At 46.6% G+C, this 24,276-nt stretch overlaps 1 protein-coding gene across 2 annotated transcripts in view; it reads left to right on the top strand.

The window, feature by feature from the left end:
- LOC137509573 (uncharacterized) overlaps window positions 1-15,763 on the top strand; it is a 348,789-nt gene extending 333,026 nt beyond the window's left edge. The window contains exon 3 of one of the 2 annotated variants that reach the window (XM_068233842.1): window positions 15,427-15,763. In XM_068233842.1, coding sequence (XP_068089943.1) covers window positions 15,427-15,649 — 223 coding nt within the window. In that variant the 3' untranslated portion in view covers window positions 15,650-15,763. Of the gene's footprint in view, window positions 1-15,423 lie in introns of both variants that reach the window. The other variant, XM_068233841.1, reaches the window with a different exon arrangement.
- The last annotated feature ends 8,513 nt before the right edge of the window (window positions 15,764-24,276 follow it).

Raw genomic sequence — 24,276 nt, 5'->3', positions numbered from 1 at the left:
AGCCCGGGACTCCACAGCACTGACCTCACTCTCTGGCACCCGGACTGCAGCAACATCCACCGGCTTTCACCGGCCACCTCCATCAGCAGGCAACCACGGTAGCTTCTTGGGCTCCACTTTCTCCTGAGCAGCGGCGCCGTCTCTGGGCCAGCACATCCCTCCCTCCACCAGCCTCGAACCGCTGTGCACCGGCTCCAGGCTCACACGGCCAGCCCCCTCATCGGGGACGCGTCCTCAAGCAGGGAAGCTCCGCTGGGGCCCCCGAGTCCCCGCAGCCACGCCAGATCCATCGCTACCGGCACCCAGCTGATCCACCACGTGGCTGCCACGTGGTTGCCTGGCCTCCTCTCTTCTACCGGCAAGTGAATCTGCCATCCTACTTCACCGTGAGGGGAAGCGCATCTGCCGCTGCACACCACCGACCACACACAAGGAGGGCTCCTCTACTGGAAGACTGGGACAAGGCACGCTAGAAAACTGCTGCCTGCTGCCACAACTGAGGTCCCCACTCGTGCTGATCTGCCTAGCAATGGCCCTACTCTCAAGGTCTGATTGGAAGCTGCTGCCTGCTACAACAAGGGTCCCCACTCCTGCAGCTGTGCCTCGCACTGGCCCTACTCCCTCAGCGCTGCTGATGCCTGCTGCTGGCCTCCTCTCACAGGACAGGAAAAGAGGAAATGGTGAGACCATGCTAAACGTATTACTGCTGTCTCTGTGATGCATCGCTCTCTCTGCCCTACATCTGTGCCTGCTTCCATTTGCGCCATGCCCAATGCACTCTCCCCGCTACTAGACTACCAGCCTGCTGCTTCCCCTGTGCCTTGTCAGCCCCTGGAAATACATGCCTGCTACCCACTCCGCTTTCCCAGGCCACACTGCACCAGCTGCTGCCCTCCCAAGCATGAGCACTGGGAAACCGCTCTCACGGGTTACAAAACCCACCCACATCCTATCCCGAACGGGGATCCTGCAATGGGAACCCCTTGCTTGTTGTGACCGGCCCCTTGAAACTTCCCTGTGGGAGACAGTCAGCGCCCATATTGCGCTCCTGACTGGCAGTGGCAGAGGCCCTCCGAACAAACGCCGCCACAGGGGGAGAAGGGCAGGGGCTCGGGTGAGGCTGAAGAGAAGGGGACTACACATTGCCATACCAGCCATACTCCTAGCGAACATTTGCTCCCTCCCAAACAAGGTGGATGAACTGCTCCTACTGCTTGGCCGCAAACTCTTGCTAAGCAGGAACACCCCAGTGCTCTGCTTCACGGAGACCTGGCTCAATGGAAACGTCCCGGACAATGCCTTACAGGTGCCAGGCTACTTCCTCTTCCGTGCAGATCGTGACCAAGAACTCTCTGGGAAAACGAGAGGTGGCGGCATATGCTTCTACGTAAACTCCAACTGGTGCAACAATATAACTCCCCTCAGCAAGTTCTGCTCCCCAGATGTCGAACTCCTAGCCATCAACAGCAGGCCCAGATACTCACCTAGGGAGTTCTCCTCCATTCTGGTAGGGGTTTACATTCCCCCTGATTCAAACACCAGGAATGCCCTGAGAACACTGAGCGACTATATCTCAGGGTGGGAAACTGCTTTCCCTGAGGCCCTCATTATCATCTTAGGGGAATTCAATAGTACAAACCTGCGACAGGAGCTGCCTCACTTCCAGCAGCACATCACCTGCCCCACCAGGAACCACAATACCCTGGACAAATGCTACACGGCCCTCAGAAATGCTTACAAGGCCACTCGAGGCGCTCCCCTAGGGAACTCAGATCACTGCCTGATCCACCTGATCCCTACTTACAGAAGGCAGCTTGAGATGACAAAGCCCGCCTCTAGAACTGTTAGAAGGTGGACTGTGGATGCAAAACTGAGGCTACAGGCATGCCTGAAATGCACCGACTGGTCGGCCCTGGAGGCACCCACCTTGGAGGAATGGTCAGAAAATGTCCTCTCCTACATTCGCTTCTGTGAGGACGCATGCATCCCAACTAAAACCTTCAAAGTCTTCCCAAATGACAAGCCTTGGTTCAACAGCAACCTACGATGTCTCCGGAAAATCAAGGAAGAGGCGCACAAGTCGGGCACCCCAGAAGAGTTCAGGGAAGCCAGAAATACCCTGAATAGAGAACTGAAATTTGCAAAGAGGACCTACTCTAACAAAGTAGGCCTCAGCCTCCAGTCCAACAACTCGCGGGAGGTCTAGAAGGGTCTCAGGGTGGCCACGAACTTTAAACCTTCCCCCAGCAACACGCAGTCCCCAGCTTCCAACTGGCAGAGGAACTCAATGAGTTCTACTGCAGATTTGAACTCCAACCCAAGCAGCCCGGGGTCCCAGCATCCCAGCCAGCACTGGATTCCACGGCGCCTGCGACAAAGGATGCCCAGGGCCCCCCAGTGGCCAGTGCCACCCCCACTCTGACCTCAGTGCAAGAGAAGGATGTGCTACAACACCTTCACAGACTCAATCCCAGGAAAGCCTCAGGCCCGGATGGGGTGTCCCCACACTGCCTGAGAACCTGTGCAAACCTACTAGCTCCCATCCTCACCTCTCTCTACAACAGATCCCTATCAGAAGGAAAGGTCCCCCCTGCTTTAAAAGGTCCACAATCATACCAGTCACCCAAAAACCATGGAACACGGAGCTCAACAACTTTAGACCTGTAGCCCTGACCCCCATCATCATGAAGGTATTCGAGAGGCTAGTGCTGGCCCACCTGAAGCACTCCACCAATACCCTCCTCGAACCACACCAGTTTGCCTACAGGGAAAACCGATCAGTAGACGATGCCATCCATGTCAGCCTGGCATACATCTCGGAGCATCTCGACAGACCAGGAGCCTACGCCAGGGTCTTTTTCCTTGACTTCAGCTCGGCTTTTAACACCATCTGTCCAGACATTCTGATCGACAATCTTGCGCACCTCGGTGTAGATTCCCTCCTCTGCAGGTGGATTAAGGTCTTTCTCTCCAACAGGACACAACGGGTCAAGCTTGGTTGTTGCATCTCCAGCGAGAGAACCACGAACGTTGGCGCACTGCAAGGGTGCGTGCTGTCTCCACTCCTGTTTTCGCTGTATACTAACAACTGCACCTCGGCCACCGACTCCGTCAAAGTTATTAAATTTGCAGATGATACCACGCTTATTTGCCTCATTGACAGAAACGGGGAGGATGCTTATCGAAATGAAATTGAGAAGATCTGTAATTAGTGCAAGGCCAAAAATCTTGTTCTCAACACGGCAAAGACAGTGGAACTGATTGTGGACTTCCGGAAACTCCCTCCTGCCCCTCTCCCTGTGCTTATCGATGGGTCCGAGGTCTCCAGAGTTCAAAGCGTCCGGTTCCTGGGCACAACCATAACAAGCAACCTCAAATGGGGGCAGAACATTACCAGTACCCAGAAGAAAAGCACAGCAGAGGTTATTCTTCCTACGCCAATTGAAGAAATTCGGTATGTCACAGGAGCTGCTTACCAGCTTTTACACCGCGACCATTAAATCCATCCTCTGCTGCTCCATCATCGTCTGGTATGCAGGAGCAACCGCTAGGGACAAATACAGACTCCACAGAGTGATAAACGCAGCAGAAAAGATCATTGGCACCCACCTGCCCTCGCTAGATCTCCTCTACTCCATGAGAATGAAGACAAGGGCCTCCAAGATTTTACTTAACCCCTCCCACCCGGGCAGACGCTACTTCAAGCCCCTACCATTGGGACGCCGTTTCAGATCCATCCCCTCCAAAACCACCAGGCGCATGAACACCTTCTTCCCCCAAGCAGTACTCCTGCTGAACTCACTGAACTCAAGACCCCTCCCCCCTCTTCCCCCAGTCTACACTACTGAGACACTCTAGCCCTCAGGGCAACCCTTCCTCACAGCCCAAGACTCAAACTTGAGTTGCTTTACACGTTAACCTTGTATGTTTTGCTTTGCTTGCTTTTGTCCTGTGTTGTTATATGTTCCTGAACTGCCATTTGCCATGTGAACCACAAGCAATTCTGAGTACACCATCAGAATCAGAATCAGAAAATGTATTTCGCCAAGCATGAGGGGTCATGCCCAGAATTGTTTTTGGCACAGTACAAATAGCTCAGGAAGAGTACATAGAGAGAGACAGCAGTGAACAACAGGCATCAGGTTAACAATACATGTGTAATATACAACACATTCCTAGAGTGTCACTGAGATGTCTAATAGTTAGTCTTGTGGGCTGGTTGGCTGGTCAGCCATAGCGCAGCCGGCGTCGCCGCTCCTTGGGGCTTGTTTTGATGGTAGGATGTGGAGGAAATTAAGGAGACTGAGGGGAAGAATGAGTTCTTGTGTCTCATGGTCTTAGTGGAGATGGCTTGTAGCCTCCGGACCAAGGGCATAAGGTTGAAGTAGCGGTGGCCTGGGTGTGGGGGATCACTTGCAATCCTCAGTGCCCTGGATCTAAGTCTTTTATTATGCAGTAGGGCAAGAGAGGGGAGGGGGCACCCAATGATCCTCTCTTCTGACCTGATGACCCGCTGTAGTTTGTCCTTGTCTTCGACAGTGGCGCCAGCATACCACACCAAGATGGAAGAGCAGAGGATCAACTCAATGGTGGCGGAGTAAAAGCTGGTTAGAATTTCTTGAGTCATGCCAAAATTTCTCAGCTGGCGGAGGAAGAAGAGCCTCTGCTGGGCTTTCCATTGGGTGGCAGTGATGTTGGGCTTCCAGCTGAGGTCACTGGAGATGATCGTACCCAGAAGCCGGGCGCAGGGCACTCTGCTTACCTCGTTGCCGCCAATGTAGATTGGAGGTGGGGTGGGAGCAGACTTCCTGAAGTCAATGATTAACTCAATGGTCTTAGCAGTGTTTAGCACCAGCCTGTTCTCCTTGCTCCAGTTGCAAATTCTCTCCACCTGCTGACGGTACTCCTGGACATTGTCCTTGGTGACAAGGCCCGCGATGGTGGTGTCATCGGCGAACTTGATGACCTTGACAGAGTCTGCCTCCGATCTGCAATTGTTTGTGTAGAGGCAGAACAGCAGTGGTGACAGGACACAGCCTTGGGGGGCTCCAGTGTTCGCGGTCGCTGCTTGGGAGTGGATATTGCCCAGTCTGATGACTTGGGACCTGTTGGTAAGAAAGTCCGTGATCCAACGTTGTAGACTTGGGTGGACTCCAAGTGCAGCTAGGTCCCATTGGAGAATGCTTGGGCAGATGGTGTTAAAAGCCGGTGTACTTGGCGATAATAAAGATGATTCTGATTCTGATTTGACAAGTGTTCTCCAATTCTTGTATTAAGGGATCTATAAGTCTTACCAACATAAATTATGTCACAAGGACATCTGATCTGGTATATTACCCATGTACTTATGCAAGATATAAAATCATTCAAATGGAAAGTTTTTAATCTATCGTAATTATAAAAGACATTACCCTTCTGTACATGTCTACACATATCACAGTCTCCCCAAGTGTGCATTCCATTTTTGCTAAATTCCTTTTGGGTCGTCCGGTCCAACCAAATTCACTTTTTACTAATAGGTCATTTAAATTTACCCCAGCAATATGAGGGTATGATCCCACAATTTTAGACATTATTGGATCACGTAACAGCTAATGCCAGTGTTTTTGCAGGACACCCCTAACTTCATTGAAGTGGGTTCCATATGTAGTAATCACACGGCATATTTGATTAGATTTAGGTATGGTTGGAATAGAATTACCCTCAGGAAGTTTTTTTTCGCTTTCCAAGTAATTCCTGTCTATCCCTAGACAGGGCTCTGTGGTATGCAGCATTTATAATACGGCGAGGGTACTCCCTTGCCTGCAGTCTATCTCCCAACTCACCCACCACTTTCTTGAAATCTTCAATCTCATTGTAGTTCCTACTTAAATGAAGGAACTGCCCTGTGGGCACCGCCCATTTTTGGGAGGGTAGGTGGGAGCTTCTTGCAGACAACAGGGTATTTCCTGCCGTTGGTTTTCTGTAAGAACATGTAGTTAAGGTATTTCCCGTTTTTTTGATCATTAGATCTAAGAAAGAGATCTCATCCCGACTGCTAGTATAAGTGAGGAAGATGTTACGATCATTACAGTTCAGTTCACCCACAAACATCTTTAATTCAGTATCAGTGCCTTTCCAAATCATAAGTATATCATCCACATAGCTAATCCAGAGGGCGACATGCTATCCCCGTATGCCACGCACCCTCTCCTGCTCCCAAAATCCTAGGTGAAGGCATGCATAGGCCAGGGAGCATGCCGCCCCCATTGTCACACCTCTCTTCTGTCTATAAGTGGATCCACTAAATTCAAAAAAATTATTGTCCAAAATTAAACGCATAGAGTCCAGAACAAAGTCTGCATGCCCCTCATAGCCGTCATAGTAGTCCAACAGATAGTATTCTACTGCTTCTAACCCTTTCTCATTGGGAATGGACATAAATAAAGATTCTACGTCCAATCCCACCAAGGTCCATGCTTCCTCAACATGCAAACCTTCGATGCCAGCCAGTACATCCCCGGTGTAACGATCTGCTAGTGTGTGTGGGCACTAGCAGACAGACACATATCAGACTTTCCCTGAAAGGGTAAAGTCTTACAGACAGTAACAGTGGAAGGCAGCACATACACTGAATACAGATATAAAAATGGTCAGATAAATCGAGTCGGCAACAGATCAGATTGGTCAGGTACAAAATCGGCAGGCAATATCAAAGTGAGTAATCAGGCAGAGGTCGGCAACAGTTTAAATTCATAACAAACTAGGTATCAAGTGTATATAGGTAAGTATATCAAATTTTATTATCTCAATAGTGATTAAACGTATTAAAATAGGAAAAGGGGGTAAGGGAAAAGGGATTGATCATTAAAATCAATAAAGGATATAGCGGAGTTACACATATCACATTGCTGGCCAGCTTACAATAATCATACATCAAACATGCACCTCACGCATACTCGACCATTATGCTACCATAAAACTAAAGGTCTGCAGATGATAACAATTTGGCCTTTCTGTACTATATAGTGTGCAAATTAGCATAAGGGAAAATGATAAATAACGGATCAAGTCCTTGTTATAGTATTTTACTCTGCTGAGTCTTCCTCAATATTGTAATCCATGAGGTATTGATAACAGATAACCATGCAGTTAATCAGATTTGTAATACCGTGCATATAGACATAAATCCAGTTAGTGCTTATATTACAAGCAGTCCATGTCTTCCCGTGGTAGCACGCTAGTCAGCATTGTAGTTAGTACTCACATGCAGTCCACGTTTCATATTAAGCTTTAGTGCAGTATAGCATAAGCGTCTCACCACTTTCCTCCGCTGTAGTTACTCTCTCTTACCGGATAATGATGTAAGCTTCAAAACTTGCGTATAATGTTCCGGCTGAGCGGCGGTTAGCGGACCCTTGACCGGCTGGCGTCCCAGTGTGCTTAGTCGATGGGTCTCCGCTTTTGCCTCCCGCTCTGTCTCTGCGTTTCTGGCGTCTCCGGCTGGGATCTCTCCAGCATGGTACGTGGTAGTATGCAGGCCTGGCCAGACGTGAAGTAGCTCCGTCCACCGACGCGTTTCACGCCCCTTTGGGCGTTTCCTCAGGGTGTGACATCACGCCTTACCCTGCTCCTCTTAAGTCTCGCGTGGTCTCCTTCCATCTCTCTCCTAGTAAAACGGATAGATCCCTCCATTCAAGTACTGTCCTACTTTTAAACAGTAATGCATTTCTCCAGTTCTCCACTAGATGCCGATATATCATTTATACATTTTAGCACTTAATGCATATGTTTTTGCTAGGGAAAGAGGCCCCATTATATTTTAGGTATGTTAATCTTAATAAATTCAAGTAGATTTTAACCATTAGGGCATTGTTATCTTTTTCATACATGCCACATCATTCATACCTTTCACTCCAATGTTTATATACATAGAGGGACCCCCCAATTAGTCAATAGCTATCGTTATGCCTCTAAATGCAAAAAGTATTTTAGGTCCAGCTCTCTATTGAGGCCATGTGGATACAGCGTATCAAGCTTATATATCCACATGGCCTCTTTACAATAGAGTAAATCATCATAATCACCTCTCCTATCAGAGAAGTCGGCAACAGGTTAGATTGGCAAAGGTACAGAATCAGCAGGCTAAATCTAAGTGAGTAATCAGGCAGTGGTCGGTAACAGATCAGATTGGCAAAGGTACAAAATCGGCAGGCAAAGAGTAGTCAGAGAAACAGGCAGAAGTCAAACACAGGTATAATCAATATATATAATAAGCTGAGCTAGTATGGAATCCCCGGGGTCCTGCCAGTTCAAGCCACACACGGAACTGACTAAGGTCTGAAGCCTTCACTGTGAAGTGTTAAGCTGGCCACTAACGGTCCAATTTCTAGCGAGAAATCGTTCAATCGATCAGAAATTCTGATCGGACGAAAAATCGTTCACTACACCATCAACTAACCAATCAATATTTCCTATCTATCACGACCACCAAGAAAATCCAAATTTTCGTTCGACGAAAATTCATTCGGGCGACATTTTTTTCACTCGTTCATAATCGATTGTGTCCACAAATGGAGATTATTTACAACCCATCCGATCAGAATTTCTGATCGCTCTAACGATTTTTCGCTAGAAGTTGGACCGTTAGTGGCCAGCTTTAGCTAGAGCAGACAGTGAGCAAGTGTCAGAACAGCGCTTAACCCCCTTGGCGGTATGAAAAATACCGCCAGGGGGAAGCGCAACAGTTTTTTTTAATTTTTTTTTTTTTTTTATCATGTAGCGAGCCGAGGGCTCGCTACATGATAGCCGCTGCTCAGCGGCATCCCCCCAGCCCCGCCGATCGCCTCCGGCGATAGGCGATCAGGAAATCCCGTTCAAAGAACGGGATTTCCTGGAGGGCTTCCCCCGTCGCCATGGCGACGGGGCGGGATGACGTCACCGACGTCAGCGACGTCGGGACGTCATTGGGAGACCCGATCCACCCCTCGGCGCTGCCTGGCACTGATTGGCCAGGCAGCGCTCGGGGTCTGGGGGGGGGGGGCGCGCGCCGCACCGGATAGCGGCGATCGGGCGCGCGGCGGCGGCGATCGGGGTGCTGGCGCAGCTAGCAAAGTGCTAGCTGCGTCCAGCAAAAAAAAATTAAGCAAATCGGCCCAGCAGGGCCTGAGCGGCACCCTCCGGCGGCTTACCCCGTGTCACACACGGGGTTACCGCTAAGGAGGTTAAAAAGCCCGGGTAAGCAGGACCCCAAGCCGCTAGCCCAATCAGGAACCGGAGGTGGAGCCATGCGTGTCAGCTGACAGGTGATCAGCTGACACCCTTCCTTAGAGCATAAGAGGTGCGACGCTGCCAGTGCATGCGTTCACTCCCTCTGATGCAGTGGCTATAACGATGTTTCCTCTACTGATCTGGCTTTATGAGCATGTAGAATTGTTAGCTACTTAACATGTAGTGTCCTGCAGTTTACTCAGCCAGTTATTATATGTCACATGCTGCTGCACTGGGGGTCTTAGTGTATGGGAAGCATAGCATCTGTTCTATTCCCTTTCCTCCTCTCTTCCCCTCTGCTTTCTCTACCTCCCCCCCCCCCCCCCCCTTCTTACTCTCTCCCTCCACTTTGCAGTTCGTCTATTCTCTAATCTATGCCATTTTTTGTAAGGTATCACTTAGGAATGTACCATACAAGTGTTCAGGAATGTGTTGCACATGTATACATACACATGCCGTCTGCATGACAATGTGCTTGTGGTCTATGCAGCAGCCTCAGCATGGGTAACCATGGTCACAATCACTCTGATTCGGGTGGGCAGGGAGACAGCGTACGTCTCGGTCTATGCAGAGACGAGGAGGGTGTCATTGGCACGCTCATCCTCGCATCTGATTGGCTGCAGCAACCTGCTTGCCAGGTTGCTATGGTTCCCCTACACAGAGACACCGAGCGATCAGCCTAATGGCTGTAGCTTGATGTAGGTGGTGAATGGCGCGAGTTTTGTAGTTTATGACTGCTATTATGCAGTCTGTCACCCACAAGGATTGTGTTACTGGACCACAGCTGCGCATTGGGGGACATGTGGATGAGCACAGACAGTGTACTAGCAGGCAGGTCAGTCCAGCAGATTGTTTTATTACTGTGACAGTGAGATTTATGTATTATTATTGCATGGAGGATTATGAGTATGGTAATGAAGGGGGAAGTTTTCTTTCAGATGCCCGGGAATTGATCACAGCTTATATATTTGTGCTTGTTACTTGTATCACTTGTATGTCTGCACTGTATCTGATGAAGGGGACCCTCCGTGGCCCTGAAACAATTGTCATATGTTGCACATGCAATAAGGAATAAACTTCCTGGAATATTTATATTAGTGTGCTAGCCGTACTTGGATTACCTATATGGAGATTAAACTGAATGGCGGTGAGAGCTAGTCTGTGTGGGATTGAATAGTACAGTGCTCTAACATCAAGTGAGACCCATACAAACTCAGCCCACCATGAAAAATGATCAAAACTTGCCAAAACATGTTTCATGTCACAAATAAAACTGGGAAGTGGGCATACTAAGGGTTGTAGGTCCACCCAGTCATTCTCCCAAGACCCAATACCCAAAACAATTGCTCAGCCTTCTGGAGGAAACCCCGGATTATGGATCTTTGGAAGATGGTAAAATCCTTGGGTTGTTGGGTGTCCCACCTGAGAAAAACTGGCCAGACTTTCAGAGAGGACACCCATAGCCTGTCCTACAGTCAAATGATCATCAGATTGAATAGCCTGCCTCTCACCCAATGACAGATTAGATGTATGGCTTAAATTATATCAAAGACTAGTTAGTTTATGCTCTACCAAATCTTAGAACATGTCTAAGAATGGGGACCTTGAGTGTACTGGGTAGTAGAGATGGCCCGAACTGTCGCCGGCAAACGTTTCCCGGCGAACTTCCGTGGTTCTCGAGAGAATCGCGAACTTTTGCGGAAGTTCGATTCGCCCCCATAGTGCATCATTAGGGTCAACTTTGACCCTCTACATCACAGTCAGCAGGCACATTGCAGCCAATCAGGCTACACTCCCTCCTGGTGCCCCAACCCCCCTTATAAAAGGCAGGCAGCGTCAGGCATTGGACTCACTCGTGTGCCTGCAGTAATTAGAGAAGGGAAAGCTGCTGCAGACTCTCATAGGGAAAGCTTTGTTAGGCTCTTGTAGGCTTGTTTGCTTGCTCCTTGCTGATTCTTATTGCTAAAAAAGCACCCCTCAACAGCTCTTTTGAGAGCTAATGTTGTTCTTGTGATCTATTTTTTTTTTTTTGTGTGGCCCACTTGCATTATATACAGCCCTGTCAGTCAGTCGCAGCTGGCCTTTGGCACCTTAATTCCTACTGTGCCACTGCCAGGCCCAGCACATTCAGTGACTACCTGTATTTGTGACAGGCAGTCACACATTTGTAATCCCAATCACTGTTCAGTGCACCTACCTACCTATACCTATGTGAGCGCACGCATTGTTAATACCACCAGTCATTGCACCTGTCATTGCAGTCCGTGTGTGTGTGTGTGTGACAGGCAGCTGCACATTTGTAATCCCAATCACTGCACCTGTTGACTGTTCAGTGCACCTACTTACCTATACCTACGTGAGCGCACACATTGTTAATACCACCAGTCATTGCACCTGTCATTGCAGTCCGTGAGTGTGTGTGTGACAGGCAGCTGCATATTTGTAATCCCAATCACTGCACCTGTTCACTGTTCAGTGCACCTACCTACCTATACCTACGTGAGCACACGCATTGTTAATACCACCAGTCATTGCACCTGTCATTGCAGTCCGTGTGTGTGTGTGACAGGCAGCTGCACATTTGTAATCCCAATCACTGCACCTGTTCACTGTTCAGTGCACCTACCTACCTATACCTACGTGAGCGCACGCATTGTTGATACCACCAGTCATTGCACCTGTTCAGGGTACCTGTGTGTGTGTGTGACAGGCAGCTGCACATTTGTAATACCAGTCACTGCAACCTGTTCACTGCACCTGTGTAATTGCACATTGTATTAGTCAAGGCAATGCATACCTTTCACTTCACCCCCCCCAATATGGACAAAACAAACGGCAGAGCAAGAGGCAGGCCACCTGGCAGGTCTGTTCGAGGTCGCGCTGTCATGATTTTGTGTGGCCCTCGACCAAAGTACAGTGTTCAGAAGAAGGCACATGCCATCAACCCCCAATATTTTCAGGACGTAGTAGACTATTTAACACAGAACACCTCATCTTTCTCAGCTTCCGCAAGGAAGCATGACATATCTTCCTCCTCCTTGTGAGGATTCGCTCGGCTGCCTGCGCAGGCAGGCAGCTTTTTGACCACTGTTCAGGTCTGCATTCTGCAGGTCTCTGGAAGAGAGACCTTTTGTCAGTTTTGCAGCTTGCTGCTGAGGAATTTGCATACGTTTGTCATGCAGATTGCCTAGCCACATCCTTTGTAGGCTTGCTCTATATATACCATGTGATATCACAGACCTGGGCTGGTCATAAGGGTTAGTCCTGTGAAACACTCCTGGAGTGTCAGCCATGCTCATTGTTTAAAGATTAGCTTAGAGTAATTCCTGGGACTGCACTAGGCAGATTCCCTAGTGCAGTTAGGATTGCATATCTGTTTTGTTTGTCTGTTGTGATTGTTCTGTCCCAGCGGTGGTCGACAGGAAGTCGTTCTGATCTTTGTTCTTGGAGTATAGCTGGAGCAGCGGTTGCTACCAGCTATCTCATCTAATCTGTCTTGCCTGGATCGCACTCGCCTTGCCTTCTCACTTATTCCTGTTTTCGTGTATCTGTCTTGTCTGCTACGAACGCTTGCTGGAGGCTCGGTGAGGTAATCGTTAAGCAAGCGCTCGCGTCCTCTGTTTCATGTTTGTCTGTCGTTGGTTAGTTAGGCGTGCTTGTCTCTGTTGTGCTTAACACGCGGAGACTGCGCATAAACGCGTGCACTGTTGCGAATGAGTGCGGTGTTCGCGTTTAGTTAGCGTTTGTTATTTTCCTTATCTTCTCATTGTATGATTTGCTGTGCCTTTGCTACTCTCGTGCTCTGCCTTGCTGTAGCCTTGTGTCACCTCTGGCGATCGCCTCTCTCGCGATTGCGTTCCTATTTCTTATCTGCTGTTGTGTATGCACCGTCGCAGGTTGGCGACTAGTTTGGTGCACACACATACAATCTGTCCCTTTGCTCAATCTCATTCGCAATCGCTTCTCAGGCGATTACGTTCTCACTCAGTTTTCTTTGTTGTGTGTCCACCGTCGCAGGTTCGCGGCTAGATTGGTGGACATAAATACATTCCTCATCGGTGCTTATTCGGTCTTGTGTCGCTGTTAGCAACCGCCATCTCCGGCGATTGCCTTCTCACTTTATCTTCCTGGTTGTGTGTTCATCGTTGCAGGGTGGCGACTAGTTTGGTGAACACACATACCCTCTGTCGCTTTGATCTCTCTCTTTCAGGGCTATCTTGCCCTGCGTTTCTTCCCTTCGTGCAATTCCTGTCTTGCGTCTGTGGCAGGGCAGAGGAGCTGTTCCTCTGCACTCCACAGCTCCACCTGCCGACAGGAATTTCCCTCTACAGGTGCATTGCACCTTTTGCTGGGTTCCCTCAAATTATACGCTTGTGGAGGATTTCCGCAGTGTCAGCGTACGTCTTGTGCGCTGATCACGGAGAGAATTTCACAATCGTTACACTCCTGCTCTGATTCTAGCACCCCACTAAACACTCAGTCGGCCGCCACCACCAAAGTGCCATCACCCCAGGGCTCAGAGGTGTGGACATTTTTTTGTGTGTCTGCCTCAGATGAGAGCAATGCCATCTGTACTCTCTGCCACCGAAAATTGAGCCGTGGAAAGACCAAGACCCGCGTAGGGACAACTACCTTATGAAGGCACATGATTACAAAGCACAAACTGCAATGGGATGACCACCTGAGGAAAAGCAGCACACAAAAGCAAAGCCACACACCGCAGTGGAACATACCAGGCCACAATTTTTTCTCAAAAAAGGGGATACCTAAACTGTATCATGATGTTGAAAGGCAAGTGGTGACATCTCTAGCACACAGCATTGGGTCAAGGGTCCATCTGACCTCGGATGCCTGGTCTGCAAAGCACCCTCAGGCCTGCCCGAAGACTAAGTCAGTCCCCACACACAGCATCTCTGCCTGCACGCCGTGTGACTGCCTGCCCCAAGACTAAGTCGGTACCCACACAGCATCTCTGCCTGCAAGCTGCTTGACTGCCTTCTCCACCACCCCAAATAGGGTCCACCAGGACTCCAGGCGGATTCCTGAAGTTGTAAGGCCGCTGTTAGCACTATAATAATTTTTCTGGTGCGTGTACATGCCTGCCTAATTTTTCTGGCTGCACTGCGGCTGCAACAACAAAACAAAAGGCATGCACATGTGTCAATTCCCCTTCACGATCGTTACCTTGAAGGGGCTTGCGTATCACAATGAAGCAATGACCGCCGGCTATATGAGTGTCTCGGGAGGTGGCACACCAAAGATAATAAGGTTGTTGCTTCATTGTGGACAGACCAAATTCGATCAGCTGGACAATCACTGTTGTTCTGTCATTGAGCTACCTCAGCCTGGCGACCATATGGGCTTGAAAACCGCTATCGCCTGCACTCTTGCCATGGTGCGCACCAGTCCAGCACGGCCATCAAACACAAACAGCTGTTTGCGGTGCGTTACACAGTGAGTTTGGTATGTCAGTGTGAAGCAGTACTCTAATTACACTCCCTTAATGATGTATACACATGCAAGATGTTTTAAAGCACTTTAGGCCTCCAATTTAGCATGCAATGTGATTTCTGCCCTTAAAATGCTGCTTTGCGTCAAATCCAGGTTTTTCCCCGGTACCTTTGGCATTTATCACACTCATCCATGCAAAAACTCAGATGTTAGACCCCTTTAAGCATCTTTTCCATCACTTTTGAGGCCAGCATAAATGTTTCTAGTTTTCAAAGTTCGCCTCCCCATTGAAGTCTATTGCGGTTCTCGAAAGTTTGCAAGTTCATGAACATTTGCGGAGTTTCGCAAACCCGGTTCGCGAACCTAAAATCAGAGGTTCGGGCCATCCCTACTGGGTAGTGGTCTGTGTATCCTCTCCAACCTACCTTGTGGTTTCTGAAGATAACTGTTGCAAAATTGTATGGGCTTCATCAAACCTGTGAATGTCTGGGGCCGACATATGCCTGGAGACATCCTGAGGTCCAGCCCCATCCCCACCTTCAAAAAAAAGGGCTTCTTTAGAAGGATTTTATAATAAATTTGTTGACATCCAATAACTTAATTGCACTTTTGTGTTAATACATTTCTTTGTTTGATTAAAAATAAAAAAATATTGTATATTATTATATTAAGAACCACTTTATACATTTAATTTTCCTGTTTTTAATTGTTTGCTTTCTCCAGCAGGACATCTTCTGTGATTGGATGTCAACTTCGCATGCCTCTCTGCAATCTTCTCTGCAATAACCAAAGTTGGTGCATATGGTGCACCTCTCTCTACACACCTTCCAGTTCTAATCAACTCTGGCCTTTACAAGAAAATGTAATGGAAAATGTTCAGCAGCCATCACACAGGTCTCTTGATGTACCATTCCACTGGACTTGGTATCAGTTGCATCCTTACTTATAATATCCAAGCAGACAAAGAAAGCCACTAAAACTACATTAGAGATCATAATGAATGAACCGACGTACATAATGAACCTGTAAAACATGTATTTTTTAAACATTTTTACTATAAGTAGTTTCTTGTAATGTCTTCATTATTTTATGATTCATAGTTACATTTTAAGCGAACCTTAATTGAAGTGAAACTGAAATGAAAAAAAAAAGTATTCAGATAAATAGTTTTATCTATAGCCGTAATCCTAAAAATAGGTGCACCAAGGTAAATTTCTTGCAGCAGAATACTACCAATATTGTACAGAGCTGTAGCTGATGATAGAAAATTGATAATGTTACCAATATTGCCTGACCTTATCTTAAAACTCACACGAACCTCCCCCTACCAATGCCTAACACTAGCCTCCCCTGACCTAGCCTAACATTAGCCTTCTTCCTACCTACTCCTAATACTAACTTTTCCACTACCCATAGTTTACCAACAATATCCGTCACTGCTACCGGGAGTTTCTCCTTCTGGTGCTAACTCTGATGCTGGCTTACCCACCGCTAACTTCGCCGCCTCTATCAAAGGATTCACTGGTGTTACTGCTGTCTGGAGTTTGGCTATACCAAAGCAAAACTCACTCCAGATTACCTGCCCCTAACTCTGGTGCATTTACCAGCACCACCTCTACCCAGAGATCATACTATAGCTGAACTTGAGCCAGATGTCCAGATGCTAACTCTTCTTCACCACCACTACTTGCCAGACATCGGCTATACTTTAGCCAAGTTCTGGTACCAAAATTATGCTGTCCAATTATATTGTGGGGTATGGCAGCACCCAAATCACCAAGCATGCCTTATGCCCAAATAACCTGTTTTGATAAGCAGGATCAGGGATCAGGGGATCAGGGGATACACACAAGTACAGGTTGCATCAAGGATCAGGTTCAGCAGCGTACACAGGTACAGAGTGGATCAGGGATACGGAACAGCGTTCGACTGCTGTGAATCAACTGTCACAATAACTAGGCCACAATTAGAGATGGCAGGAACCTCCGATTTTCGGTTTGCAAACTTCCGCCAAAAGTTCGGTTCGCGCGAACTTCTGTGAACCGCAATAGACTTCAATGGGGAGGCGAACTTTGAATACTAGAAAAATGTATGCTGGCCACAAAAGTGATGGAAAAGATGTTTCAAGGGGTCTAACATCTGAGTTTTTGCATGGATGAGTGGGATAGATGCCAAAAGTCCCGGGGAAAAATCTAGATTTGACGCAAAGCAGCGTTTTAAGGGCAGAAATCACATTGAATGCTAAATTGCAGGCCTAAAGTGCTTTAAAACATCTTGCATGTGCATACATCAATCAGGGAGTGTAATTAGAGTACTGCTTCACACTGACACACCAAACTCACTGTGTAATGTACAGCAAACAGCAGTTTGCGTAGTGACGGCCGTGCTGGACTGGTGCGCACCAAGGCAAGAGTGCAGGCCATGGCGGTTTTCAAGCCCATATGGTTGCCGGGCTGAGGTAGCTGAATTACAGAACAGTGACTGTCCAGCTGATCAAATTTGGTCTGTTCACAATAAAGCAACGACCTTTTTATCTTGGGTGTGCCCCCTCCCCCCCCCCCCCCCGGCACTCATATAGCCGGCGGTCATTGCTTCATTGTGATACGCAAGCCCCTTCACCGCGTCAAGGTTATGATCACGAAGGAGAATTGGCACATGTGCATGCCTTTTGTTTTGTTGTTGCAGCCGCAGTGCAGCCAGAAAAATTAGGCAGGCATGTACATGCACCAGAAAAATTATTATAGCGGCCGCTGCTAGCAGCGGCCTTAAAAGTTCAGGAATCCACCTGGAGAAGGCAGTCAAGCAGCCTGCAGGCAGAGATGCTGTGTGGGGAGCGACATAGTCTTGGGGAAGGCAGTCACACGGCGTGCAGGAAGCGATGCTGTGTGTGGGGACTGACTTAGTCTTCGGGCAGGCCTGACCGTGCTTTGCAGACCACGTGGTCAGATGGTCCCTTGACCCAATGCTGTGTGCCAGAGATGACACCACTTGCCTTTCAACATCACAGTAGAGTTTGGGTATCGCGTTTTTTGAGAAATAATTGCATATCTTCCACTGCAGTGTGTGGATTTGCTTTTGTGTACTGCTTTCCCTCAGGTGGTCATCCCATTGCAGTTTGTGCTTTGTAATCATGTGCCTTTGTAAGGTAGTTGTCCTTACAGCTCAATTTTCGGTGGCAGAGAGTACAGATGGCATTGCTCTCATCTGAGGCAGTTACACACAAAAATTTCCACACCGCTGAGCCCTGGGGTGATGGCACTTTGGTGGTGGCGGCCGACTGAGTGTTAAGTGGGGTGCCAGAATCAGAGCAGGAGGAGGAAGATATGTCACGCTTCCATGCAGAAGCTGAGAAAGATGAGGTGTTATAAATCGTCAACTACGTCCTGACAATATTGGGGGTTGATGGCACGTGCCTTCTTCTGAACACTGTACTTTGGTCGAGGGCCGCACGAAATCACGACAGCGCGTCATCGAACAGACCTGCCAGGTGGCCTGCCTCTGCCTTTTGTTTTGTCCATATTGGGGGGGATGAAGTGAAAGGTGTGCACTGACTTGACTAATACAATGTGCAGTCACACAGGTGCAGTTAACAGGTATGCACGGAGTGGTATATCACACTGCGTGCACTCATGTAGGTAGGTGGGCGCACTGAACAGAACAAGTAGGTATATGCAGTGATGGGTATTACAATGTGCACCTGTCACACACAGACAGGTAGCGGACAGGCATAGTGACACTGCGTGCGCTCAACTCACGTAGGTAGGTGGGTGCACTGTGAACAACAGGTAGGTAGGTATATGCAGTACTGGGTATTACAATGTGCACCTGTCACACACAGACAGGTAGCGGACAGGCACAGTGACACTGCGTGCACTCACGTAGGTAGGTGGGTGCACTGTGAACAACAGGTAGGTAGGTATATGCAGTGATGGGTATTACAATGTTTACCTGTCACACACAGACAGGTAGCAGACAGGCACAGTGACACTGCGTGCGCTCAACTCACGTAGGTAGGTGGGTGGGTGCACTGTGAACAACAGGTAGGTAGGTAGGTATATACTGCAATGGGTATTACAATGTGCACCTGTCACACACACAGGTTGTCACTGAATGTGCTGGGCCTGGCAGTGGCATACACACAGTATGGATTATCAAGGCTGTCTATGCAACACAAGTGTCAGTGGGACACACACAATCTACTCAAATTCTGACCCTTTATGCTGGCGTTATAGAAAGCAATAAGGCACATTTCTATTTTTTGGGATTGCCCAGATATCGCTGTTTTCTGGCGAGAAATACAAACATATATTGAAATATTAACAGGGGGTCAACCAGTTACTGACCCTTCTTTCCAGGGGTGTAATTAGAAATCCCCTGCAAAAAAAAAAAATCCGGGCCCCCCCTCCCGGCCCGCTCAGGGCCTTTTGGGGGGGCAGGAGGGGTCGCAGCAAAAGAGTGTGTGGCTGCACATCGGTGGGGAGGGGGGATATTAGTGGCAGCGGGGGGGCGGCGGCAGGCTGAATACATACCTTCATCGCGCAGGAGGTTCCCCCTCCCCACCGATCTGCCACACTCTCCTCTTATTGTTACGCCCCTGCTTCCTTCTATCTACTCCATAATACTAAAAAGCCTTATAAGAAATTTAAATGTTCCCTCATGAAACATCTCATTCATGCAATTGTACAATAAAACTCATGCGCCTCTGCATATAAATTCAAATGCACTATTTAATAAAACTCACAATCAAGTAAAACCACACATATAGTAGAATTAACCTTGTTCCAGCAGAAAAACCCGGACGCGTCAAAAAAGTCCCAGGAACGCCTGCCTGGATTCCTCAACCAGCAAAAAACCATATGCATGCATAGAAAAAAGTCCCTGCACGTGCTTAATACTTAAAACTGTTTCTGCTCCAATCACTGTAAGTACTTTCTCAAAAATATTAAAACAAATGTACTGCTTTTAGTTCAGATCATATGCATTCATGTAAAATAGTGTTTCCACGTTCATTGTAAATAAAAACAAGTTCCTCCTCGTGAATTTGTAAATATAGATTCTTCTGCTGCCACAGCAGCTAACTTACAGTTCCCACACTGGTTAGTATCGATTGCTTACTCCTTTCAAAAGAGAACGGGGACGGAAAAGGGTTCACACGTCTTCAGATGTTTACACTTTCAAGATCCGCTTTAGTCCCGGCCGGCAACTCGCTGCAGGATCGCTCCGTTCTAGGCTACACACGGACTTCCGCTTCAGCAAGCGTAACAGCACGCAGAGTCCGGGGGGTGACGTCACCACACTTTGAGCCAATAGCCAACGCGTTTCGGTAGGATCCGCCTACCTTCTTCAGGGCGTGCTTCTATTGGTTGTGTGCCTTCTTATACTCAATTACTCTGCCCACCTTCCTCCGTATTGTTTATAATATGTCTCTTTTTAACACAGTTCTTATTTATTATTAAAATGCATAGATCTCAATATCTGAGTTTAATCCCAAAGGTGCTCCGCTATTCATGGTGTATATCCACTAAGTCACTTTCCGGGACATTTTGTCAATGTAGTTACCCCCCCTCCAATCTCTTTCCACAGTCTGAATGGCATAGAACTTAAAAGTCTGCAGACTTTTTCCATGATGTTCCAGAAAATGTTTACTAAGCGGTTACTTGGCATTTCTATTTTTAATATTATTTACATGTTCTCCTATTCTTGAAAGGAGTTTCCTCTTTGTCCTACCAACATATTGTTTCTTGCAGCCACATTCTATGACATATATCACTCCAGAGCTATTGCAGTTCAAACTCCCCATTATATTGAACTGCTCATGTGTTACATATGATTCAAAATTCTGTATTGGTTGCAAAAATACAAAATACTGTGCACTTGCAAAAATACAAAATACTGTGCACCAATACAGAATTTTGAATCATATGTAACACATGAGCAGTTCGATATAATGGGGAGTTTGAACTGCAATAGCTCTGGAGTGATATATGTCATAGAATGTGGCTGCAAGAAACAATATGTTGGTAGGACAAAGAGGAAACTCCTTTCAAGAATAGGAGAACATGTAAATAATATTAAAAATGGAAATGCCAAGCAACCGCTTAGTAAACATTTTCTGGAACATCATGGAAAAAGTCTGCAGACTTTTAAATTTTATGAGATTCAGACTGTGGAAAGAGATTGGAGGGGTGGTAACTACATTGACAAAATGTCCCGGAAAGAGACTGAGTGGATATACACCATGAATAGCGGAGCACCTTTGGGATTAAACTCAGATATTGAGATCTATGCATTTTAATAATAAATAAGAACTGTGTTAAAAAGAGACATATAATCAATACGGAGGAAGGTGGGTGGAGTAATTGAGTATAAGAAGGCACACAACCAATAGAAGCACGCCCTGAAGAAGGTAGGCGGATCCTACCGAAACGCGTTGGCTATTGGCTCAAAGTGTGGTGACGTCACCCCCCGGACTCTGCGTGCTGTTACGCTTGCTGAAGCGGAAGTCCGTGTGTAGCCTAGAACGGAGCGATCCTGCAGCGAGTTGCCGGCCGGGACTCAAGCGGATCTTGAAAGTATAAACATCTGAAGACGTGTGAACCCTTTTCCTTCCCCCTTCTCTTTTGAAAGGAGTAAGCAATCGATACTAACCAGTGTGGGAACTGTAAGTTAGCTGCTGTGGCAGCAGAAGAATCTTTATTTACAAATTCACGAGGAGGAACTTGTTTTTATTTACAATGAACGTGGAAACACTATTTTACATGAATGCATATGATCTGAACTAAAAGCAGTACATTTGTTTTAATATTTTTGAGAAAGTACTTACAGTGATTGGAGCAGAAACAGTTTTAAGTATTAAGCACGTGCAGGGACTTTTTTCTATGCATGCATATGGTTTTTTGCTGGTTGAGGAATCCAAGCAGGCGTTCCTGGGACTTTTTTGACGCGTCCGGGTTTTTCTGCTGGAACAAGGCTAATTCTACTATATGTGTGGTTTTACTTGATTGTGAGTTTTATTAAATAGTGCATTTGAATTTATATGCAGAGGCGCATGAGTTTTATTGTACAATTTTATGGTATATAGAGACGGATCCTATATTAACTCTTGCTGCCAACCTTGAATATATTCACTAGCGCTACAATCTTCTTAATTATTTGATCTCATTCATGCAGCCTGTATGATAATTGCCAGACACTGGAAATCCACTCACATTCCTACGGTACTGGAATGGGTTCAGGAGCTTAAATTTATCCATATAATGGAGTCTCTCACACCCCTCTACATAAGCTCAATGGCTTCCATAGTTAGAGTTTTCAGAATCCGTTGAATATAAATCCCTGTTGACCACTAACTTTAGTATTGGTTCTTCCTACATATTTTTTAACAGTTACAATTTATTGATTTTTTTAAGAATGAGAACGGTACAGCATAGTGCATGTACAGATATATAGCATTGTAAAGTCTATAGTTTATAACAAAATGGTTTACAGCAGTATCAAACAGAAGTTGCATACGAGAAGATAACCAATATCTTAGCTCAGTTTTTATGTCTTATCGCTGGACCATTGTAAGAAAAATTCAATTACACTTTGCTGTAGGAAAGAAGTAGGTATAAGAAGAAGAAGTAAGAATAGAGAAGTGACCGCCTCTGAATTTTGTCAAAAAAAAATTTTTTTTTAACTTTCTGTGCTGACATTTTTCAAATAATGTAAAATTTCTATATACATTTTTGTCCAAATTTATTGTGCAACATGTCTTTGATAAAAAAAAATATCCAATAAGTGTATATTTATTGGTTTGGGTAAAAGTTATAGCGTTTACAAACTATGGTGCCATAAGTGAATTTTCCCATTTTGAAGCATCTCTGACTTTTCTGAACACCTGTCATGTTTCATGAGGTGCTAGAATTCCAGGATAGTATAAATTCCCCCCAAATGACCCCGTTTTGGAAAGAAGACACCCCAAAGTATTCACTAAGAGGCATGGTGAGTTCATAGAAGATTTTATTTTTTGTCACAAGTTAGCGGAAAATGACACTTTGAAAAAAAAAAAAAAAAGAGTTTCCATTTCTGCTAACTTGCGACAAAAAAAAAAATGAAATCTGCCACGGACTCACCATGCCCCTCTCTGAATACTTTGGGGTGTCTACTTTCCAAAATGGGGTCATTTATGGGGTGTGTTTACTGTCCTGGCATTTTGGGGGGGTGCTAAATTGTAAGCGCCACTGTAAAGTAAAAAGGTGCTCATAGGACGTTTGGCCCCTTAGTTTTCCTAGGCTGCAAAAAGGGGTCAGACATGTGGTATCACCGTACTCAAGAAAAGTAGTATAATGTGTTTTGGGGTGTATTTTTACACATACCCATGCTGGGTGGGAGAAATATCTATGTAAATAAGATTTTTTTTATTTTTTTTACACACAATTGTCCATTTACAGAGAGATTTCTCCCACTCAGCATGGGTATGTGTAAAAAATATACCCCAAAACACATTATACTACTTCTCCTGAGTACGGTGATACCACATGTGTGGCACTTTTTTGCAGCCTAACTGCGCTAAGGGGCCCAAAGTCCAATGAGTACCTTTAGGATTTCGCAGGCCATTTTGAAGCATTTGGTTTCTAGACTACTCCTCACGCTTTAGGGCCCCTAAAATGCCAGGGCAGTATAGGAATCCCACAAGTGACCCCATTTTTGAAAGAAGACACCCCAAGGTATTCCGTTAGGAATATGGTGAGTTCATAGAAGATTTTATTTTTTGTCACAATGTTAGCGGAAATTGATTTTTATTGTTTTTATTTTCACTAAGTGTCAGTTTCCACTAACTTACGACAAAAAATAAATTCTTCTATGAACTCATCATACTACTAACGGAATACCTTGGGGTGTCTTCTTTCTAAAATGGTTCACTTGGTGGGGTTCCTATACTGCCCTGGCATTTTAGGGGCCCTAAACCGTGAGGAGTAGTCTAAAAACCAAATGCCTCAAAATGACCTGTGAATAGGACGTTGGGCCCCTTAGCGCACCTAGGCTGCAAAAAAGTGTCACACATGTGGTATCGCCGTACTCAGGAGAAGTAGTATAATGTGTTTTGGGGTGTATTTTTACACATACCCATGCTGGGTGGGAGAAATAGTTCTGTAAATGGACAATTGTGTGTAAAAAAAAATCAAAAAATTGTCCATTTACAGAGATATTTCTCCCACCCAGGATGGGTATGTGTAAAAATACACCCCAAAACACATTATACTATTTCTTTTTAGCACGGCGATACCACATGTGTGACACTTTTTTGCAGCCTAGCTGCGCTAAGGAGCCCAACGTCCTATTCACAGGCAGTGCAGTTTCTAGACTAAACTGCTCCCAGGGCGAGTATCAAAAATACGCCCCCCCCCCCCTCCTCGCCCCCATAAAAAAAAAAAAAAAAAAAAGCTGAAATGCTGCCAGCTGCACTTAAGTGCACTTCTGTCCGTTTTTTATAAGCACATCAATGTTATGGATTGTTACGTGTTGCTGGAAAGCGGACAGAAGCGCACTAGTGTGTACAGGCCCTAAAGCACTTGTGCAACGCTTTTTTACTCT

Source organism: Hyperolius riggenbachi, chromosome 1 (genome assembly GCF_040937935.1).
Source record: "Hyperolius riggenbachi isolate aHypRig1 chromosome 1, aHypRig1.pri, whole genome shotgun sequence".
Taxonomy (NCBI): Eukaryota; Metazoa; Chordata; class Amphibia; order Anura; family Hyperoliidae; genus Hyperolius; species Hyperolius riggenbachi.
The sequence above is the reverse complement of the archived record's forward strand: the minus strand, read 5'-3'. Positions and strand labels throughout refer to the sequence as shown.